This window comes from Vitis vinifera, chromosome 1 (assembly GCF_030704535.1).
Source record: "Vitis vinifera cultivar Pinot Noir 40024 chromosome 1, ASM3070453v1".
NCBI classification, from domain to species: Eukaryota; Viridiplantae; Streptophyta; class Magnoliopsida; order Vitales; family Vitaceae; genus Vitis; species Vitis vinifera.
In genome coordinates this window covers 24,057,994-24,082,453 of record NC_081805.1, presented here as the reverse complement: position 1 = coordinate 24,082,453, position 24,460 = coordinate 24,057,994, and the positions used below count along the sequence as shown (strand labels likewise).

Genomic DNA, 24,460 nt, shown 5'->3' with positions numbered 1-24,460 from the left:
GGATTAAACATTTCATCATAATCTACTACTTGTATTTGTGAAACCCTTTACAACTAGTCGGGCCTCGAAACATTTAATGGAGCCATCCTCTTTGTACTTAATTTGGAGGAGAGGTTGTGTGACTTGTTTGATAAATTAATTGGGTTGCTGTACATTTTTAATCCTTACAGGATCCATGGGAAGCAATAAGTCTAAATTGTGGTATATTATATGCTTCATACATTCCACTTGTGTATTGTTAAATAGTATTTTGATAAAATTTATGTGGTGGTGCATTCTTATCTTATACCCGGATCATGCAAGATCATAAAGATGATTTCACTGGAATTCTATACAAATCACACAATCTTTTGGACACAGCTGTTTTGGCATCTTTCCAGATAGCCTCCTTCACAAATGTCTAACCAAAGAAAGGGCTTGAAAAATTATCATATACAAAGGGGAGAAAAGACAAAAGAAGTGAAGGGAATTGTTACCCTTAAAACACCCTTAGTCACTTACTAAAAATAATTCAATTTATGTATACATAGGACTATGTTTCATTTATTTGTAATACTTAAGTTTTATTTATTTATATTTAGGTCTCTCTCTATATATTTTACTTAAAACTTATTTCTTTATAAATTTATTTAACATTTAAGTACATATATATCAACAACTCACATTGAAAAATGGTATTGATGTATAGACATCAAATTTTTTAATGAATTAGATTATGATTAAATTGGCCTTCAAAATTGTGGCTTCCCAATTCAACTAAATTTGTGCTTGATAAGTGACGAGTCACACACATTGAACATATAACATGTATTCAAAAGGTGATACTTGATGAAATTTGGATGGTTACAAAATTTAGATATAGTTATAAAATCAAATCTTCTAATTGAAAGAAAAAGAGAATTAAAGATAAATATTATTTTTTTTGGGCAAATTTATAAAGAAAACAAATCTTTCAATTAAACTCAATAGAGAATTAAAAATAAATATTCTTACAAATAAATTTCCTTAATGAAAGACACAAGTTGCTAAAATCAAAGAACTAGATTCTTTGAATTAAACAACTAAATCTTGAGATATTCCAAATTTAATTATCTAATTTCACTTATAAAAAATAAGTTTTATACAAGAATTAAATTAAAAATAAGGTAACTATTTAAATTGTGATATTAAATTATTTTACTGAACATGTTAATTTAATTACTTTAAGTCATTAAGTTGATTCACCTAACATCCTCTTCATCTATCTTTGGATTGAAAAATCAGTAAATAAATATTTTTTTTTTCAGATCTTTGTCTAAGAAAACTTTTGAAGAGTGAAAATATTATGGTGGTTCTACTAGTAATCATACATGATTAGTTACACAAAGTTTGCGTCATTGGAGTGCCAGAAAATCGATGTATAAAATTTTGAAAATTGAATTGTGCTTTCCAAACTGAAGAAGAAAATAAAAGTAATCTGATATGAAATATTTGAGCGTACACAATGAACATAACAAAACCCCAAACCCCAACGAAGTTAAACATCAAAAGGAATAATAATAGTCGCACAATACCAGAAAGCAAATCTAAAGCCAAACAACCGTTTCTCCTGATTTCTTCCATCACCGAGTTCAATCGGAAGCCCCAAACCTTCTTTCATCATCAACAACACCGGGATTAATTCAAAGAGGAGAATGGAAGGAGCTCCTCATCACGTTCAAATACAGCCATTTCTTGTTCTTCAAGAGTAACAAATGCTTCAATTCCATCCCCTTCCCTGGTATCAGTCAAACAGATTATATTCTTTGAACCAACGCCTGTAGGACTTAGCCATATGGGTTTTCCCCATCCAAAGTCGGTTTGGTATAATGAAGACCTACACCAACTAGTGCATCTATACATATTGACATGGTGATTATCGTTGGAATGGGCTGATTTAGCCTCTTCCTTGAACATGAGTCGTATCAGTTCTTGTCCTGTGAAATTTTTCCCATAGGTATCACAGAAATGTGCCAGCCCTGCCTTCAACTGACCCACCGAGGCATGGAACTCATGCCTCGGTGTAGTGTGTATCCCATAAGTCCAAAGTATGTTCCCAAAAGACTTCTCTGGCAATGGTGGGACAATCTTTTTCCTCAAGTTCATAATTTGGCGTAGAACAGATGGTTTTAGAGAACCTGAGCTCACTTTAGATGCATCAACCGCACATCTGTAAATAAGTGCAGCCACAACTTCGACCCGCGTGGGATTTTCCACTCCAGACTGAGTCGCCATGGCCTTGAGTGCACCTAATTTTACGGCGTCAAATACAAACCTCCTTTTGACCAAATTTCCTTTGTAAGGCTAAGCTTCAGGCATGCTCAATGAATCACCGGGTGGGAAGAAAAGGAGTTAACTCAGCGGAGATTTCCTCACCAGATTTACGTGCCATCATGACCCAGTCATTTAAGAAGGCACTTATGCTGTGGGCATCAGCAACCTTGCGTACCCAACGCAGCCCAATCGCAATTCCTCCACAGCTGAAAAAGGTGATCTGAATAATTGCCCATGTCCGAGCTGTTCGATTGGATTTCCCCTGGCACAATCAGGTCTACATCATCCCGAGCCTCCGGATGTTTTAGAAATCCTTCCAGGTGGCAGTCAACTCGGGCTTCGGAAAAATAGGCTCCCTCATCGTTGCACTCAACCGTAACTCCATCTTTGATCCTTCCAGCTAGTGGATAGTAATGTGTTAGGGTTTCAGATAGGGATTTCTTGAGCACACTTGATATATGGGCGACATCAACTGAGTTATCCCCTTCCTTGTTCTGGTAGAAGAGGATGACACCCCCATAAAGGCGATCAGGAGTGAGTTGATCTAATACGGAGAACTTGTAATTTTTTTTGGAATCTGGGGTGGGAGAGGAGGGTTTGATGGTTTGTCTGGATATTATCTCCGGTTTCATGATTTCCATCACTTGCCAATTGAAACCACCTTCAAAGTTTGCTTAGGTTTTCCTGTATTATATATACAGGATCATGACTATAATTTACATTTTGGAGACAGCTAATGATGATACATATATGCCAAATTCAATAATACCTCTTGCTTGCCATACCTCCTGAATTCAACGTTGAATAATAAAGGTACTATATCTATTCAGATTTTGTATTCTTCTAGCTATAATAAGATACTTGTGGAGTGCAATGCAAATGTTCTGCACCTATAAGATACATAGTTAAAGAAATAGGTAGTCTTTAAATTAAATCCCAAATTAATATTTTTATTATCTAATTTAGGTTTGACTTTTTATATTTATTTTTTAATGAGAGCAAAAATCTCATACATAGATGATCACAATTGATTTTACAATGTATAACATGGAAAAACCACCTAACAACCAACACTGGAGTAAAAGCCATGGATGGTCTCTCAACTACTAAATAGTCAACTAGTTTTTAAAATGATATAAAGTTTTAAAGTTTTAAAAATATTTTTTTTTTGCTTTTATTTTTAAAATGGTTTTTTTTTTTAATCACATAGCAAACAAGCTCTTAAAATTTGCGAGGGGCTTATATTGCCCTGAAGATGTTAGAAAAGATTTCCTATATTTTATGAAGATCTTATAGATGGATTAGTAAAACTTGGCTCAAGTGACTGTATACTTTTAATCCTGTCAATGAGTAGCGGAGCAATTTGGGCATATCATTTTTTCACAAACTAGGGGACTTTAATTTGCCCTGTCATATGAACAAGTTGCTCTTATAAGTGGCATAAGGATTAGTTGCTATTGGTTGTCTTGATTTTAGGGTCTCATATGCAAACATTAGCATAGGCCCACTGCTAGGCTTATCATTTTCTTGAGTGCAAGTGGATTCTAGAATTCCCTTTTGAGACATGGTCAAGTGTAATACTTCTTGTTCAACCATGTCTTTCTTCATTGCTTAAAAAGGGTTAGGGGGATGTTTGGAATTTTTGAAGCGCCTTGAAAGGAAAAAAAAAACATAATTATATCAAGAAAATAAATAATTTTCACCTTACTTCAAGTCATGAGTCAGAGCTTGTTCTAGCACCACTAGCTTTCGCGGGATTAGATTCGATTCTTTGATTTCTGAATTTATTTTCATGCATGGACTTCATGTAGTGTAGTGCAAAATTATTGTCTAGAAGGCATGCCAAAAGTTTGTACATAGAAACAAAAAACTAGTAAATACATTGAAATTTTATTGATTTGTTAAACGTGCTAACCTTTGACTTGGGTTAAGGCCTTGTCTTGAGTTGGCACATGGCTCTTGTCTTGAGTTAGGCTCTAATGGAAAAGCATTGATTGATGGCATGAATGCTTGATCTCGAATTGAAAATATAAATATTTGATTTCAAATTGAAAACATGATTTCTTGATCTCATCTTGGAAACTTTTCAAACTTTATTTTGAGGATTTTCAAACATATTCTTGAAATTTGAATCTTCAAATTTGTTCTTGAAATCTTTGAATCTTCAAATTTATTCTTAAAATCTTTGAATTTAGGTGGTGGTTTTCTCTAACTATTCTCAATTGTGGAAATGTGGCTTGAAAGTTAAGGGGACTCCTTAATTCGATTGAGAAATTTTTTTCAACATAATTAGATATGTCACACATAGATAATTATCTAAAATTCATCAATTAATAATTATATTCTTAGTTCTAGAATTATTTAATTTTTTTCGGTTATGTGAGGCTTATGTTATATATATATATATATATATATATATATATATATATATATATATATATATATATTGATTTATTTTATTTGAAACTATAAATTATACTATGGTAAAATTTAATATGTTATAAGTGTCGATTCATTGAAACATGATATCATTTGAAATAGTTAATGATACACTTCACATATTACAAAAGTCTCTTATAATGACTATGAATAGCAACTTTCAAACATGTTGATTTGGGATTGATTCTTTATTTACTCAAGAATCTATGATTGGTTTTTTTTTTTTTTCTTCTAAATACTATTTTAAAAAATATTATTAAAATATAATTATTTAAAAAGTCAATATAAAAATACAATACATTTCACCCCTTGTTTTGTCTTTGTATTCAATTTGTTTTTTCAAACAACGAAGTCTCATATTTTGAAAAGATAAACTCACTTTTTGTAGTGAGTTCACCTTTAAAAGTTTAAATTCTATTTAAAATAAAAATGTATGGTAATTTCAAAATTGTTTTTGATGAAATATTTTTTAAAAAAAAATTACACTACCTCTACAAAATGCCTATCTATGAATGGGTAGATTTTATCTCATACATGAACATTCAGAATCAAATTTAAGTATCTTAAATTTCTTTTAACTCTAATATATAAAATATTATATACAATATTTTCACTAGCACATACTACCTAAAATGTTTTAAATAGAAAAAATAATCTATATATACCTCCGTTATACCATGTTGCCTTGTTGATATGGTATTATTATTATTATTATTATTATTTGGAATTTGACTGTCTAATAAAATAACTTACTATTTCATTTTATTATAGTTAATTTTATTTTTAACAAGACAATAACAAAAAGGGATAGTTATGCCATGTCAACATGTTTATATGGTAGAAAGAAGATAATTGATACTTCCTCAATGAAATCTTTAATACAAGGCAACAAATTTATTGTATATTCTCTTTTGGTAAGGAATATGATGTGAAATATGCATTGATATTCTTTTGTGAAAATAGATTTTCATATACTAAATGGGAATTTAAAAATATTTCTATAAATTTTAATTTGTGCATATTCAAATATTAAACACGATCTTAATTTGTGCATATACAAGGAAAGAGTGCGAGAAAATCTTCAATATTTTATTAAAATCTTTTTAAAAAAATGTCATAAAAAATTATCAAATATAGAAAAAAAAAGAAAAAAGGACAGTGTTTTTGAGAACAGTGGCATGGTTGTGGGTTACAAACCTCGTCCAGAAAGATAACGAGCCTGAGAAAATCTGTAGGGAGGGTTTGGCAACCATGAAACCAGAGATAATATCCAGAGAAACTATCAAACCTTCCTCTCCAACCCCACATTCCCAAAGATGGTACAAGCTCTCCGTATTCGATCAAATGAGTTATGGCGTGTATATTCCCATCATCCTATTCTACACCAGCAATGGCGGTGATAACCCAGTTGACTTTTCCCATAGATTAAGTGGGCTCAAGAAATCCCTCTCTGAAACTCTAACTCGATACTATCCACTAGCCGGGAGGATTGGGGATGGTGGGAGTATTGAGTGCAATGATAAGGGGGTTGATTTCTTTGAAGCCCGGATGCACTGTCATCTGCAAGGATTTCTAAATCATCCTGAGTTTGAGGCTCTGAACCTGCTTGCTCAAGGTCAAATCCAGTGTAACAACTTAGATTTGAGCAGTACATTGATCGTTCAGATCACCTTCTTCGATTGCGGGGGAATGGCCATTGGGGTGTCTATGTCACACAAGGTTGCTGATATATCCTCCATGAGCGCCTTCTTAAATGACTGGGCCACGATGGCACGGCAATCAGGTGAAGCAGAAATCTCCGCTCAGTTCATCACTTCATTCTTCCCACCTCATGATTCATTAGACATACCTGAGTATGTGCCAAGGAAAATAAATCGTGTGGTAAGGAGGTTTGTATTCAATGCCTCAAAGTTAGATGCACTCAAGACCTTGGCTACTAGCCATGGAGTAGAAAATCCCACACGGGTCCAAGTTGTAACTGCACTACTATATAAATGTGCCGATGCTGCATCTAGAGCAGTCTCAGATTCACCGAGGGCATCGGACTTGGTACAAATGGTGAACCTGCGCAGACTAGTAATCCCGCCATTGCCAGACAAGTCCTTTGGAAACTTGGTTTGGTGCTTTTCAATATCTGCCACCGAGGAGGGTGAAGTTGAGTTCCATGACTTGGTGGCCCAGTTGAAGGAAGGGATAGCAGGTTTTCGTCTTACCTATGGAATAAGTTTTAGTTGGTATGAATTGTCCCGGCTGGTTTCTGAGTTTAGGAAAGCATCTGCAAGCTCATTCAAGAGGAAGGGGAATATGGTTAGGTTTACATGTACTAGCTGGTGTAGGTCCCCATTATACCAAGTGGATTTTGGGTGGGGAAAACCCGTATGGATTAGCTGCACAAATGTTATGTGGAATACCTTTATTTTGATGGATACTAGAAGTGGAGATGGAATAGAAGCGTTGGTTAGTCTTGAAGAACAAAACATGAACGTATTTGAACATGATGAGGAGCTCCTTCGATTCGCCTCTTTGAATCCAAATGCTTTTGAAGCCCCTTGAGAGGCCCTTTTCTTATAGTGAACTCTTCATTTCGTGATTATAATTTTTCCTTCATTTGAATATCCCCTATTGATTCAAGCAGTTATTTGAATATGTTTTTATTTAACAAAGTAATTATGCCAAAATCATAATCATCAGTTGATATTATAATGTTCAGGTCTGTATAAAAAAATGTCTCTTATCCTAAGTACGACGTTATTAAGTAGTAAACTTTGGTTTTAGTCACAAGATGAAATACCTAGGAAATAGATGACTGTAAATTTAAAGGTCCAAATTGAAGAACAGCAACCTGCATGAAGTACCTAGAAAATCAAGCTTGAACAAATCGTATTGAAAGATGAAGTACCTAGGAAAATGATGACTGTAAATTTAGAGGTTTAAATTGAAGCACACCAAACAAGTCCTTTCGACTCTATTCAAAGAGTTGGGTATACCTAATCGAAACATGTATCTCTTGCAATATGTCATATCTCCATTGTTGATTCCTTGGCATCAAATCCCATTTTACATGTCTGCATGAAGCATATTGATATAAATTATCATTTTGTCCAAGAACATGTCATGTGCCATGATTTGGATATTTGTTATGTTCTGCTGCATGAATAAACTATTCTAACTAAAGGTTTCCCTGCTGATAAATTTGAGAGGCTCTACAATTTCATCGTTCATTATTTGATTTGAGGGAATCCTAAGTCATCATCATTTGGTTCGAGGGGAGGTTAACCTCCATTACAAGAACAAGAAAAGAAAAATAGTTGTTAACTCATCTACTATAATTTGCCTTTTAAGTGCTCCAATAATTGGGACATAATTTCTCCCTTTTATGTTATATATCAAGAGACTATCTAGCAATTACACTGTTGCGGTAGAGCCTTCCTATCGGATTAAGCAATGTATCAGAAGTGCTCGAGACTTGTTCCATAGCATCTCTAGAGAATGATATATTAGTAGCAGGTTTTACCATACATTAGCAGAATAACATGCTATAAAGAAAGTACTAGATACTTTCTTGCCACACCTCCTATATTGCCTTGATTTCCTCCCTATAATATGCTCTATCTTATCATCAAATCTGTTCTATTGTATTAAGTTTTGGACATACATACAGACATTTTGTTAAAGTAAGGGGAAAACACATAAACAACTATATAAAGAAAAATATTGTCTTCTCTTACTCTTTATTCAACTATTAAACAACCTCTTATTTTTAAATACCAACACCTAAAAAAAATTGAAACTCCTAATTAATTAAAAAAAGAAAAAAGAAAAAAGAAATTAAGAGCATGTTTGACTGTGTGATTGAAAAACAATTTTCTATTTTTAAAAACAAAAAACTATCTTTAAAAATTTCTAATACTATTTAACCATTGTTCTCTAAAAACAATTTTTAAAAACAAAGTGAAATAAATTAAAAACAATTTTTAGAGAACAAGTAAGAGTTGTTTTCACTAGTTTTTAAAAAATAAAAAGAAAACATTGACTGTTTGATCATGTTTTTTTAAATTGTTTTTAAGATAAAGAATAAAAACTAGTTTTTAAAAACAAGTTTTAGAAAACATGGCAAAATGGGCTCTAAGTTAACCACTCAAACTAAAAATATTACTATTGATTTTTGAAGAACCAAATCATATCCTAATTTTTGGAAATTAACTTCCCAAAATTAAGTTTATTTTCCTATGTGTCCCTTTATATTTGATTTGTTACTTTAAATAGCATTCTTAGCCTTCTAAAACATTCAAACTTGTGACATTTGTAAAAATATCACTGATTTATTTATTTATTTTTTATGATCTCTCTCTAATACTATGATACCTTGTATTGATGTGACTGTTTCAATCATGGAACACTAGATTTGTTGATAATGCTCACTTATTTGTTGTCTACATAGATCTGTATTTGTTTTTCTAGTGGTAAACCTTTAACATATTTTTGATTCAAATTACAAAACAAATGCACAATGTTGCCTAATCAATTTTGACTTCATTAGTTGAAAATGTTACAATAGGTTACTTTTTTGAAGTGCAAATGAATGTGATATCTCTCAATAAAAAAACACAAAGTTGGCGATGCTCTTTCAATCATCAAAGTCTCTAGTATTCTAAGCACTATCGGTACAAAGCCAACAAGCTTAAAATTATTTGGAAGTGAATAATATAAGCTATAATAAGGTGCATCTCCAATGCATCAAGCTAGGAATTCTTTTTGTGATCTTTATGTGAGTCATCATTAGTGCTTCGATATAATGACTAACAAGTCTAACTCCAGAAAGAATAGCCAACCTTGCATAAGTCAAGTAGCATAGGCTTCCAACTAAAATCTTATATTGTATTGATTCCTTCTTTATATCTTAACAATTTAACTTCATATTCTATTGGTGCACATATATTCATGTTAAACTTCTTGACAATTAATTTCTTTTGCATAACCTTCTTGAGAAATAAAAATGTCCTTTTAGGTTTTATTCACTTCTATGCCAAGGTGGTATGACATGTAACCAATGTTAGTCATCTCACATTCTTAAGGCATTACTTCTTTGAACTATTGAAACATGAATGAATTATAAATTCTAGTGAAGAATAAATTAATCAACATACAAAAAACAGTTATGTCTTGCATTTTTCATTCCTTTATGTAGAGAGCATGCTCATAAGGACATTAATAAAATTATTCTTTTAAAAATATTTATCAATTAATCTTCTCCTTTGTGATACCAGTGCTTGGATTGAACCCGGATAAGTTTATGGGAGGGAAGAGTTTGGCCAGTCCAAATCGTGGACAGAGCACATCAGTATCCCGGCAAGCCACAATAGCCCAACCGTTGGCAAACATAACCACTGACAAAGCATGTGCGACCTTGTGGGAAATGCAAACACCAATTGCTATCCCACCGCACTTGAAGATATTGACTTGGATTGCCAGGACGATGTCGACTATATCGTCCAGTGCATAAGGAAAGAATTGTCTTAGTTGCATGGGTCCGGGTTGCATGTGAACTCCGAAAGTTGGCACTTCACTTGGGCTTCAAAGTAGGGAACACCTTGGTCAGTGCAGTCGATGAAGAGATTGTCCTTGACTCGTCCGACTAGTGGGTAGTGTTAGATAGTGTACAATTATTTAGGTTATTTACTTTTCCTTTTCCTTTTCTTTTCTTATTGTATTATGGGTCCCACTAACATGTATATATATACCCAAGTTTAATGTGTATTATTTACAGTTTTTCAATAACAAAAATTAGGGATTCTCCATTTTCTCTCTTTTCACAAGGAGAATTGGATTAAGGTCTTGGATAAGGTTTTCTTTAGCCAAATGGATCTTTCAATTGTATCAACTATAACATTGCCATCCATGGGATAGAAAAGGACGATGGGTGTAAAGATTGGAGTGAGTACTTGATCAAGAAATGAGAGTAGGAGATGGCGAAGGTGGGTAGGGGTTGGAGAAGATGGTTTTATGGTATCTGTGGAGATCACTTCTGAAAGTGCTCAGGCACAGATTTAGCAAGAATCAGGAGTTTATTCTATTCACTGCATAAATGTACAGTACATCAATAGCTATATATATATATTACAACATCTAACTAATCTAACCATCTAACTAATCTAACAACTTTCTAACTCAGCACAACAGCATCTGTTAGAGAAGACTCAGCATAACCGCATCTGTTATGGAGGAGAAGCATCAGCTACTGACGTGGGTGTTTGTCTATCATCCCCCCGCAAGCTGACAGGTCTTGGGACAACAGAGAGACGAGTACGAGCAGCTGAGAACTGACAGCTTGGAACATGCTTAGTAAAGACATCTGCCAACTGGTCGGTAGAAGGAACATATTGAATCAAAAGCTCTTTGTGGAGGACCTTATCACGAACAAAGTGAAGGTCAATCTCTATGTGCTTCGAGCGGGCATGGAAGACAGAGTTAGCGGCAAGAGCAGTAGCACTGATATTATCACACCAGATCAGAGGAGTGTCCTGTTGAGGAATACATAATTCTTTGAGCAGAAACTGAACCCAAGAGACCTCAGCGGCGAGAAGAGCAAGTGCCCGATACTCCGATTCTGCACTACTACGAGAGACAACACGTTGCTTGGTGGAGGACCATGAGATGAGATTGGTGCCAAAAAAAAGACAAAAGCCACTGGTGCTTCTTCTATCATCGGGACATGATGCCCAATCTGCATCGGTATATCCTTGAAGAGACAAAGATGGTGAGGCATGGATAGAAATACCATGAGTAGCAGTACCTTTGAGATAGCGGAGTATACGCTTAGCAGCTTGCAAATGAGAAGTGGTAGGACGAGCCATGTATTGACAAGCTCGATTCACTGCAAACGAGATTTCTGGTCGTGTGAGAGTGATGTATTGAAGAGCACCCACAAGACTACGGTAGTGAGTAGCATCAAGAGCAGATAAAGGTTCTCCATCTGCTGCTGATAGCAATTTTCCCAAGGCACCAGGTGTGCTAGCAGATTTGGCCTCATGAAGATTAGCACGCTCAAGTAGCTGATGTATATAGCGTTGTTGATTGAGATGAAGAGCATGAGAAAGCCGAGTGACTTCAATGCCAAGAAAGTAGCTAATATCCCCAAGGTCCCGAAGAGCAAAATGGGAGCTAAGTTGAGAAATGATTTGATGGACCCGTGATGGATTGCTGCCAGTAATGAGAATATCATCCACATAGATTAATAGGATGATAATATCAGATGCAGAGTGGAAATAAAACAAAGATGCATCAGCCCTTGAGCATTGGAATCCAATCTGTAAGAGAAAGGAGCTGAGCTTGTGGAACCAGGCTCGAGGCGCTTGTTTAAGGCCATAGAGAGCCTTCTGTAGACGACAAACATGAGTGGGGCAAGAGTTATCTTCAAAGCCTGGAGGTTGCATCATAAACACCTGTTCTTGAAGATCCCCATTTAAAAAAGCATTGTGGACATCTAGTTGTTTAATAGGCCAGTTGGAAGAGACCGCAATAGAGAGAACAAGCCTGATAGTGCAAGGCTTCACGACTGGACTGAATGTCTCAAAAAAATCAATGCCATAAGTTTGATGAAAACCTTGGGCAACCAGCCGGGCTTTGTACCTGTCAATGCTGCCATTAGGTTTATGTTTGAGTTTGAAGACCCATTTACACCCAATAATTTTGGCATTAGACGGAGGTGGCACCAGAGACCAAGTTTGATTCTTCAATAGAGCCTGATATTCTTGTTCCATAGCAATTTTCCAGTTGGGGTCTTGAAGAGCTTGCTTAACAGTACGTGGCTCAATTGTGAGTGAGGTAAGATAGGTCTTCTTTTTGCATATACCAGATTTGGATCTGGTAATCATAGGATGGCCAGGAATTGGAGCTGTTGAATCTTGGAGTGAAGTAGTAGGAGTTTCAGCTGCTTCATCCACAAATGGCACCTGAATAAGTGGGGGTAAAGACAAAGAGCTGGCTGGAGGTGATGTGGGGGCAGGTTCGGATGGGGTAGCCAGAGAAGAGCTGGTTGTGGGTGGAAAGAGAATAGGAGATGGAGGAAGAGGAAATGCTGGAGTAACAGGAATATGATATGACTGTTGGGAGGGAGGACTCAATGCCTGAAATGGAAATGTAGTTTCTGCAAATACTACATGCCTAGAGATATACACTCTGTTAGTTGTAGGATTGAGGCAAAGATAACCCTTGTGAGATGGTGCATAACCAAGAAAGATACATGGTGTGGACCGTGGCTGAAATTTGTTGGAGTTGAGATGTTTGAGGTGTGGATAACAAAGGCAACCAAAGACTTTGAAATGGAAATAATCAGGTGGGTGTTTATAAAGAAGAGAAAATGGGGAGCTGTAATTGAGTAAAGGAGAAGGCATGCAATTGATAAGGGTAACTGCTGTGGTGAAAGCATAGGGCCAAAATTTGGATGGAAGGGTAGCTGTGTAAAGAAGAGTGAGCCCAGTTTCTACAACATGGCGCATTTTGCGTTCTACTCGGCCATTTTGTTCAGGTGTATAAGGGCAGGAAAATCTATGGAGTATACCATGAAGAGATAAAAATTTGGTAAGGGCAATGAACTCTCCACCATGATCTGTTTGAAGGCATTTAATGGTCGTTTGAAATTGGTTTTCAACAAGAGTTTTAAATTGGACAAAAGTGGAGTGAACCTGATCCTTGGTGGGGAGCAAATAGAACCATACAAACCTAGAGTAATCATCCATGAGCAACAGAAAATACCGGGCACCTGTGGAGGAAGGAACAGGTGCTGGTCCCCACAAGTCTGCATGGATGAGTTCAAGAGGAGAGGAGGCCCGGGAAGTGGACAAAGAAAAAGGAACTTTGTGACTTTTGGCACAACAACAAGCATTGCAAACATCAACTGTTTTATTTGAGTTATGTGAAATATTACATGTATGAAAAATTTTCTGAAGTATTACACCAAAAGGGTGGCCAAATCGTTGATGCCACAGCATAGTAGTGGGCTGAGTTTTTGTGAGAAATACTTGATGTTTAGGACTGGCAGTAGGTGAACTGATGGATGAGGTAGGAAACTTGTAAAGTCCACGTTCAAGTTGGCCTTGGAGGAGAGTCACTTTGGTGTCCTTGTCCTTGACAAAAAACGAAGAAGGATGAAATTCCAGAATGGTATTATTGTCAGTACAAAATTTTGACACACTGATGAGATTTGAAGTGAGTTGTGGAACATGGAGCACATTATGTAAGACAAAGGGTTTGGCAGGAGTGTGGAGAAAGGAATGACCAACTTGGGTTATGGGTAGAGACTTACCATTTCCAACCATCACAGAGTCAGTACCATTGTAGGGAGTACCATTGTGGATATTAGCAGCCGTGTGGGAGAGATGGTGGGTGGCGCCTGAATCCAAAAACCAAGAGTCCATTGATGCTGAGGAATGTGCTGCCATCATAGCTTGAGCAGGAGGAGTGAGACCAATTTGAGAGGTTGATGAGGCTGGTGCACGTGGCCCTTGATAATTCACATCAAATCTGTGATAACAAGAGAGGACCATGTGCCCAAACTTGCCACATAACTGACACTGTGGTCGGTTATTTGTCCGGGATCGATTATTGTTGAATCGGTTAGGGCGATATCCTTGAGGATATTGCTGCCGTGAATCTGGAAGAGTGTCAGGTCGTATGGTTGGCATGAACGACTGAGGTGGTTTCCCTTGAGAGGGTTTGTTGGACTGTGACCTTCGTGGTCTGTTATGAGTTGCAAAATTGGCAATGAGGAGGTCTTCTTCAGTAGCCGTGGTTTGAAGATGCAGCCTCTGTTCATGAGTCAAAAGGATACTATGTACTGTATGAAGCTGAATGTCATCATCTCTAGCAGTGAGAGAAGCCACAATGGGGTTGTATTCAGCTCCTAGTCCACTCAGTAATTGAAGGATTTGATCCTTTTCTGGCACTGGTTCTCCAATAGCTGCCAGACTATCAGAGATGTGTTTGAGTTTTTGGATGTATTCCATCATGGTGAGAGAGCCTTTTTTGGTTGTTTGAAAAGCAAGTCTCAACTGCATTGTTCTTGCTTTGGTGGAAGCAGAAAAGCTTCGTTGGAGGGCTGTCCATGCTTCATGGGATGTTTGTAGCCCAACAATTTGACCCATAACCTCTGGGGTGAGAGAGGAGTAGATCCAACTCAGGATCATACGGTCATATCTCCTCCAAACCAGAAAATCTGGGTTCACTTCACCGGTGGATATTGTTTTTGGAGGACATGGTCTTAGACCTTCAATATGGTCCTCAAATCCATTGGCATATATCACATTTTCCATTTGTGTATGCCAAAGGATATGATTATCTCTATCTAGTTTGATAGGAAGAGGATGATTCAGCATGCTCATGTTCAGGGTAGGGGTTACCTGAGAAGAGACAATCTCCGGCATGGTCTGTGTTGATGAAGCCATCGGAGTAGGTACAGAATGTTCTTGAAGTGAGTAAGCAAAGATCAGAAGAAAGTTGCAGCAGAAAGTGTTGCTGGAGATTTCTTAATTGTCTTGCTGGGAGAGAAATCAGAGAAAAAAAAATTCAGGAGCCTATGGCTCTGATACCATGAAAGTGCTCAGGCACGAATTTAGCAAGAATCAGGAGTTTATTCTATTCACTGCATAAATGTACAGTACATCAATAGCTATATATATATATTACAACATCTAACTAATCTAACCATCTAACTAATCTAACAACTTTCTAACTCAGCACAACAGCATCTGTTAGAGAAGACTCAGCATAACCGCATCTGTTATGGAGGAGAAGCATCAGCTACTGACGTGGGTGTTTGTCTATCAACTTCAACCTTGATCTCTCCCATTGCCAATAATAAACACCAAACTGATGGGTACGCCCAACCCTAATTTGTAAATAGTCCTTGTGAATATAGTGATACATGGTTGATTATTACCACTCTTAAATACAGATACATGAGTGCATATTGGACCCTTCACAACCACGTATGGTCCGATTGCAGATCTAAGCGCAGATGATACGTTGTGTTAGTTAATTAATTAAATGATGGATTAATTAATGTTCATCTTCAAGGCGGAGATGTCTAGAATTCCAAAAAGATTACTTAATGTGCTTTTAACTTATATTCCATTATTTACTAATTTCATTAATTTTATCATACATATATATTTTTTTAAAGACATGTATATGTTTAACATGTTTGGACTTATAACTAATATTATCTAAATTTCATATCATGGTATTAATATTGTATACATGTAGATGGTCTTCCTTCATCTCCATTGGAATGTAATTTATACAGAGTCAAATTAATTCAATGAAATTAAAATTTTACCTCCACATTACAATTTTAAAGTATATGTTTCTTATTGGCCACATTATATTATTATCTAATTTCATAAATTTTATCACACATTTTTATTTTTATTTTTATTTTTTACAATTTCTTACACGTTTTCTAATATTTTCAGAAAATTTGTTCGATTTTCACCCATAGAAAATATTTTCGAAATTTCCATATGATATTTATGATATTTTCCGATATTCCACAAATTTGTGATTTCTTCATCCTTGGTTATATAGTAGTTATGAATTCAACTATGTCCTAACAATTGAATATAAATGACTGCTATTAACCATTTATTATGAGTGCCATCGCCAAGTCTCTTTACAATAATAAATTCAAATCCATTTCTATGAAACTAAGGATGTTTTAATATTGCATTTTATCAGAAAAATCCACATGTGCTGGAAAGAAGCCTAAACAGCTGTGTCCAAAAGATCATGTGATTTTCAAAGAATTCCAATGAAATCATCTTTATGATCTTGCATAATCCGGGTAAGATAAGAATGCAGAACCACATAAATATAATACAACAATTTCAATGTATTGCTTCCCTTATGGGTAATGTAAGGATTCAAAATCTATGGCAACCCAACTAATTAATCAAACAAATCACACAACCTACCCTCACAGTGTTTAAAAATAAAAAAGAGAAAAAATAAACATGAGTGTTTGGTAAGCCAACTTAATAACTTAATTTAAATTATTAAATAAATTAAGAAAGTTTAATAAAATAACTTAATAATATGATTTAAAGTAAAAAACAACTTTTAATAATAAATAAAAATAATGAACTTATTCTTAAATCCACATTTTCATTTTGCTTTTTTTATCTTCATTTACTCTAGTTATCTCCACAATCTTTTTTGTTATTCCACAACCTCCATTGTAACTCAATTTCTTTTATTATAATTATAATTTATAAAGATAAATATGTGTGGACCTCGCTTTTCATGCTCATGCGTTTCCCACTCGATGGCGGGCTCGATTTTCATTTTGAAAAAATGATTTATTTTTTATTAAGAAAATGACTTGGAGTCGCCACTTATTTTTGTTTTATTTTTAAAGGGTAAACAAAATAAGAAAGAAAAACCCTAAGTGTGACTCCTTGTTTTGGAAAAGGTGGTCTGTGAAAAACCGGATCGGGTTCGGGGGTCAGGTTACTTATCAGGAAGGTACGGTAAAAACCGTAGCACCCCTCTAAGTCCCTAAAGTCGGGTCTCTACTAATAAAATGAAGCAATCATGACAATGGACGAGTAAATCAATGAATACCCAAAATAAATCATGCACACGTGAGAATCAAAATATGCTTAGACAATTGCTAGAGTGAAAGTAGGTGCGTACCTGGGAGCCACCATGCGCTATCAAGAGAGAGGTTAGTGCACAATTAAGGAATAATTTCGAGCATGTCATAGAGCAGAATAAGATCAATCATGCATGGCAATTAAATTAATCAATCAATCAATTATAAAGTCGCTTATGTGGGGCCCCCACCAAAGCCCATTTATTTTTGCATGAATTAATTCCATAAACTCCATTACTCGGAATTACGGGATTGAATCTATGTTTATTTTAAAACATTTTAAAAAACAGAAGAGTTGTGAAAATTGCTTGCCAAAAAGAAAGATGACAGCAAAATTTTATTGAAAATGGGACTCTTGGGTGATCTTAAAAATTCTAAGGATGAAAGATAGGATGCTTTGAAATGGTTTAAAAAAAAAGAAGTTATAAAATGAGGATCCGGACATGTCTGACGAGGGAAGTTGAATCGCCTTCTTCTCCCATCCGGCGTCAGGCGCCGGATGTGAGATATTCGGAGAAGGCGGAACGTCGACGGACAGGATTCCGGATGTGAGGCATCCAGAGAAGATGGAATGTTGGCCGGACAGGATTCCGGATGTGAGACATTCGGAGAAGGTGGGATGTCGACGGACAGAAATTCCGGATGTGAGACATCCGGAGAAAGGTGGGACGTCGGCCGGACAGAATTCCGGATGTGAGACATCCGGAGAATGTGGGATGTCGGCGGATAGAATTCCGGATGTGAGACATCCGGAGAAGGTGGGATGTCGGCGGATAGAATTCCGGATGTGAGGCATCCGGAGAAGGGGTGAGACGTCGGCCGGACAGAATTCCGGATGTGGGACATTCGGAGAATGTGGGATATCGGCGGATAGAATTCTGGATGTGAGACATCCGGAGAAGGTGGGATGTCGGCAGACAGAATTCCGGATGTGAGACATCCGGAGAGGGTGGAACGTCGGCCAGAATTTCGGATGCGAGACATCCGGAGAGGGTGGAATGTCGACCAGACAGAATTCCTCCCCGGGTGGAATGATAAATAAATAAATAAATAAAGGAAATGTAGGCACGACCCCACAAATCAAAAGCATGTGATGAATCTTCTCTCAAAATTTTCCAGAACAGAGAGAATGAGTAAGTATACTCCAGGCATCGAGGATAACCCGCAAACAATCAAGAAACAGAGGAGAGTAGTTTAAAATAGTCGGTGTAAACAAGTTGAAAGCCAAGTTAGGGATCAAGCACAACGTGGAGGCAAACGAACTCAGATTCCATAAGAACATAATAAAATCTCCAATGCTCGCATCTAAACACCAAAATAGAATCTTATCGATATCCAAAAACAAAATAGAGAAGATAATGAACAGGGTCCATACCTGAAAAGCTTCCTCGCAGATGGAAGCTCACCTGACTTCGAGCCCTGTTTTTATGACCCCTCCTGAAAGACGCCTAGATCAGGACCTCTTTTCCAAAGGCTACTCCTCGAACTCTCTTCCCTTCATCTCGTTCTTCCTCTCGTTTTGTTCTTAGCTTTCTTTCTTTTCCTTCCCTCCCCCCCCAACTGCTCTCATCTCCTTTTCTTTTCCTTTCTTTCCTGGTGTCTTCTTTTGCAAGCCACTCCTCTGCCCTCCTATTCACCGGTCAGCAAGCATGGCTTGCCCAACCACTCTGGCCGGGATTCATGGTAAGAGCCGGGGGGTCCCCCTCACACCTCAAAAGAAATAACCGAACTCCATTCCAACAACCCAAAAGCTCTTCTGAATATCCTTCAATAGGTGTCTCCACCCCATTGCATTTCCAACCCACTACCTGATTCACTGACCACCCAACCAGGAAGCAGCATCTGGCTCTTTAAGAGCTCTCCACTTGGCGAGAAGTGTGACCTACAACAAATGAAAAAAACAAGCCCCATATGGGGGTCTATAAATATGCCCCTCTTCAATAGAGCTCACGAGTGTAAGGAATATGAATACTGAATGAAAATAAAGTGTGAATAGTGAGTGGAATGAAGTGAACTCTACCGAAGAACCAAGGAGACCCCCATAGGGACACGAGTGAAACGCAAAGTCACTCAGGCCAACAAACGAACATAAAGGCTCTAATCCTAAAAGAAAAAAAAAATGATGTCTCAAAGCGCCTCTGAAGCTACACTAAGGATTCAAGCTCCCTCTAAGACGTCTCCAAAAGTGATTTGAAGATCGATGTCAAAGATGAGTAACGGTCGAACCACCCTAGAGTATAGAAACGACTACGCTCAAAGGAGACTGCCCTAGGCGAGCTATATGAGAATGTCGAATGTAGCGTGCCCAATAACATGACCAAAGTATGTGTCACGAACTCAAAGAACTATGTCATGTGCAGTGGAAGGGGGAAGTCTAGAAAAGCAATGATGGATAAGCGATAAGCACCAAGCAATCAGGTGAAAAGAATGGCTCTAAATGCCCAAAATGAAGGGAAACAAGATGACTCAAAATGCCTGGATGAGTATGCACAACGATGGCACTAAACGCCAAAACTAAAGAAAGATGGTGACTCGAAATTGAGCAAGACTCAACTCAATCTAACAAAACAATGATCGATCGATATAGGTGCGGTTCTGGCTCAAACTAAACACAAAAAGTGATAGGAACATGGTCGATTGATATAGGTGCGACCCCGAAAAGTTGAAATGATATGATGAATGACCGATCGATATAGGTGCGGTCCCAGAAACTAAACTGACAAGAAACGATGAATGACCGATCGATATAGGTGCGGTCCCAGAAACACAAACTGATATGACAAGGAGATGACCGATCGATATAGGTGTGGCCTCGAACTCTAACTGACAAGACAATGATGAGGAAATGGCCGATCGATATAGGTGCGGCCCCGACTCAAACTCAAACTGATAGGATGATGACCGATCGATATAGGTGCGGTCCCATAAACTGAACTGACATGATGAGGAAATGGCCGATCGATATAGGTGCGGCCCTGACCACAACAAGAAAAAAGAGATATGATGACATTTATAATGAGTCACTATAAACATAGGGTGTCTCTACAACGTAGCGTCACCTTATCCACTGACACCATAGAGGGCACCAATTGGTGACGTATTTGGAAGCGACACCAAAGCATATAAATGGTGACACATTCAAAAGCAACACCAAATATTTTTAGTTATATTTAATTTGATATAGAGTTGCATGAGATATATAAGGTGTCATATTAAATGCATCACCTTTTAGTTATGGTGTCACGTTAAATGCATCACCTTTGAGTTATGGTGTCACATCATTGTAAATGATTATGAAAGATATGGTTGTTTTTTATTAATTAGCCTATTGATTTTTGTAATGCTTATTAACAAATAAGATCAACTTGTGTATATTTTGTCTATAAATATAATAATCATATCACATTTAACTTATATTTTCGTAGTGCTTATGGATTAATCTGTAATATATTATATCATCCAGTGATATTTGTATATCAAATGTTTACAAAATGATAGTACATCAAACCCACCAAAACTAAAAAAGAAAAGTGAATACATATTAAAATATGATTTAGAAATGTTAAGCATTCCAACATTCATGTATACCTGCATTTCATATGCATAAACCCGACTAATCATAAAATGACACAAGAGTTGCATCCAAAAACCCAAAATTCTCAATACCAAATAAAGTAACATTGATGTCCTATAATGTATGGCATAAGAGTCACATCTAAAAACCCAAAATGTTGTTATTTCTTTCTCCTTTCTTTTTATTCTTCATAATGTCTTCCCAAGAGTGTATACCTGCATTTCATAGTTTAATGAGATTTAAAGTTTTATTGAAAATAAAAATTAATTGATGTTATAAAAAATAAACAAATCTAAGTACTAATGTTTTCTTTTTTCTTTTTCCCATTTTGATATAAAAATAGTTTGTAAAGAATAAGTAATGTTATACAATACCAATGGAAAATTCATATAACAACTAAGGGACTCACCATGCATGATCATGATTTATCAATATGATTCATGATTAGTTATAACACAAAAGAAGTTAATTCTCCTCTAATTTCATCAAATTCTACCTAAGAATATGTTTTTTTTTTTTTTTAATCATAAAACTGAAATCAAATGAGAATAACATTAATATCATAATAATTGGAAGTATGAAACTAAGTACAATTCATTAAATGAGTAAAACCTTTAATACAATAATTGTAGAATCAACAATTATCTCTTTAATGAATCTCATAACAAAGCAGTCACATTTGAACTCAAATAAAAACAATTCAAAAATAAAAAATAAAGCAAAACTAGAAAATCAAAAAATAAATCTAAAATTTTAGAAAATAGTAATCTTCCACTTAAAGTCTGCACTTTTTAAATTTATTTTTTTATAATTCATTGTGCTTTTAAAAATCATTTTTAACATTTAATTCTTTTTATATATTTTTTTTTATTTCTTGGAAGGATTTTTTTAATTTCAATATTTTTTTAATGTTCATTTTGTGAAATAACAATGTCCATTAAATTTCATCTCAATTATATAAAATAAAATTTTAGTAACATAATATAAAAATGTTTTCAACTACTAATATGAGAGGACATGATATTATAACAAGCTTGAAGATTGTGTATATAAGACAAAAAACCTAATTCATTATTAAAAAATGTTAAGAGAAAAATTAGTATGAGAAAGAATTAAAGAACCTTTCATAAAAATTATTAATTTTTCAGTCATAACTCCAATTAATATTTATTTTTTCTAATTAAAATAATTAATAAAAAATCCGGATATGAAAAATATGTTCAAATAAAAATAATAAAAGATTAAAAACATCAAAGGAAAAGATATTCAATATTTTAAATTTTACTTTTGATATTCTTTAGATCAATAAATTATCAAATATCTTTTTCAGAAAAAAGAAAAATGAAGAAAATGAAGAGTTTTATGGAAGGGATTGGAAAATTTTTTGTAATAAAAGGATTTTATAGAAATTTCCTAACCTTGAAAGGAAAATTTCATCATTAATCTCAAATTGCTCCAAAATTTGGTCAATGCATATAAAAATAATGAGAAAAGAAGACAAAAATAAAACAAATTTTTAGAATCCTTTTGAGGGAGATGACAATATTGAGAATAATTTTCTCAAAAATTATTTTCCAAATATTACCAACCAATATCTTCATCACAACATATTATAATATTCTTAGAAAATAAACAAATTAAAGGAAATTTCATAGAAAATCAAAAGAAAATTATAAAATATCTTTTTCAAAAAAAAAAAGTTTTATGGAAGGAAAATTTATGTAATAAAAGGATTTTATAGAAATTTTTTAACCTTGAAAGGGAAATTTCATCATCAATCTCAAATTACTCTAAATTTTGGTGAACACATATAAAAACAATAAGAAAATAAGGTAAAAATAAAAAACAAAAAACATATTTTAAGAATTAAAAAAAAATATGAATAGGACAATATGAGATATTAACCATAATACCATGTAAAAGAATTTTAAAAAAAAAAAATCAAAATATGAGATTTGATCATTTTCATAATCATAAAAATTTTCATTCCTATTTAAATTTTAAAAAACAATTCATTTACATTAATAAATAGAAAATAAAATTAATTTCTCATTGTTAATTCCAACATTCTAAACCAACTCCAACATGATATGGAAACTATTTCATTTTTCCTTTTATGGGAGATGACAATATTGAGAATAATTTTCTAAAAAATTATTTTTCAAATATCATTGATACATATCCTCATCACAATATACTATAATATTGCTAGAAAACAAACAGAAAATCTCATCAAAAGAAATTTCTTGTAAGATCAAAAGAAAATTTCATACTGTGAAATGTTTATCCTTCATTTTGAGTATAAAAGATATTAAAAAATCATTCATTTATCTTATTTTCATTCGTTTTGGGGTTTATGGATTTAACAATGAAACAAAAGATATGGTGGAATGTTAAACCTAATTTTTACTTTCCTGCAACTCAATAAAAAAACACTATTTACACAATCTACATTACAAATATACCAAATCAATGAATGTAAATCAGTTGTGCTAATAAAGATTTTGGCATTAATAAAAAAAAAAGCAAAAAAAAAAGATAGATCTAAGAGATTTTGGGTTACCTGAGACTCCACAAAGTAGAGAAGAGCAGTTGTGTGTGAACTATGGGTGTGAGAAGAGAGGTAGAAGAAAGTTATGGTTATGGGTTATGGAATGAGATTTTTTTTGGATTGTGGGAATGTGGAAACAATGAGTTTTTTTTTATATACTATCATTATCCTCAAAGTGGGCCCATTTAGTTATAATATTTTAAAATTTTTATTTTATATGGTGTCACTTTTTTAAAATTGACACTAAATTTAAAATTAATATCATCTATCCTAATTAAAAATTTTTATATGATGTGTCACCTTTATGAATTTTAAGTCATATGGTGTCATTATTTAAAAGTGACACCATAAATAGTGACACCATAAATTATTTTTGTTGTAGTGGACTCAAACTCAAACTGATAGGATGATGACCGATCAATATAGGTGCGATCCCGACTCAAACTCAACTAACATGACGAGGAAATGGCCGATTGATATAGGTGCGGCCCTAGAAACTAAACTGACAAGAAACGATGAATGACCGATCGATATAGGTGCGGTCCCAGAAACACAAACTGATATGACAAGGAGATGGACGATCGATATAGGTGCAGCCCCGAACTCTAACTGACAAGACAATGACGAGGAAATGGCTGATTGATATAGGTGCGGCCCCGACTCAAATTGACATGACAATGACCGATTGATATAGGTGCGGTCCCAGAAACACAAACCGACATGACAAGGAGATGGCCGATCGATATAGGTGCGGCCCCGACTCAAACTCAAATTGATAAGATGATGACCGATCGATATAGGTGCGGTCCTAGAAACTGAACTGACAAGAAACGATGAATGATCGATCGATATGGGTGCGGCCTCAACTTAAACTCAAACTGATAAGATGATGACCGATCGATATAGGTGCGGTCCCGACACAAACTGACACGACGAATGACCGATCGATATAGGT

At 35.1% G+C, this 24,460-nt stretch overlaps 3 protein-coding genes across 3 annotated transcripts; 1 reads left to right on the top strand and 2 right to left on the bottom strand.

Moving 5' to 3' along the window:
- Nucleotides 1-1,656: 1,656 nt before the first annotated feature.
- Nucleotides 1,657-2,253, bottom strand: LOC109123458 (acyltransferase Pun1-like). Its single transcript, XM_019223330.1, has one exon. The coding sequence runs from the start codon at nt 2,251-2,253 to the stop codon at nt 1,657-1,659; it is 597 nt and encodes a 198-aa protein (XP_019078875.1).
- A 197-nt stretch (nt 2,254-2,450) lies between these two features.
- LOC109123456 ((13S,14R)-1,13-dihydroxy-N-methylcanadine 13-O-acetyltransferase AT1-like) lies at nt 2,451-2,933 on the bottom strand. The gene has a single exon (XM_019223326.1). The coding sequence runs from the start codon at nt 2,931-2,933 to the stop codon at nt 2,451-2,453; it is 483 nt and encodes a 160-aa protein (XP_019078871.1).
- A 3,049-nt stretch (nt 2,934-5,982) lies between these two features.
- On the top strand, nt 5,983-7,284 carry LOC109123455 (stemmadenine O-acetyltransferase). The gene has a single exon (XM_019223325.1). The coding sequence runs from the start codon at nt 5,983-5,985 to the stop codon at nt 7,282-7,284; it is 1,302 nt and encodes a 433-aa protein (XP_019078870.1).
- The last annotated feature ends 17,176 nt before the right edge of the window (nt 7,285-24,460 follow it).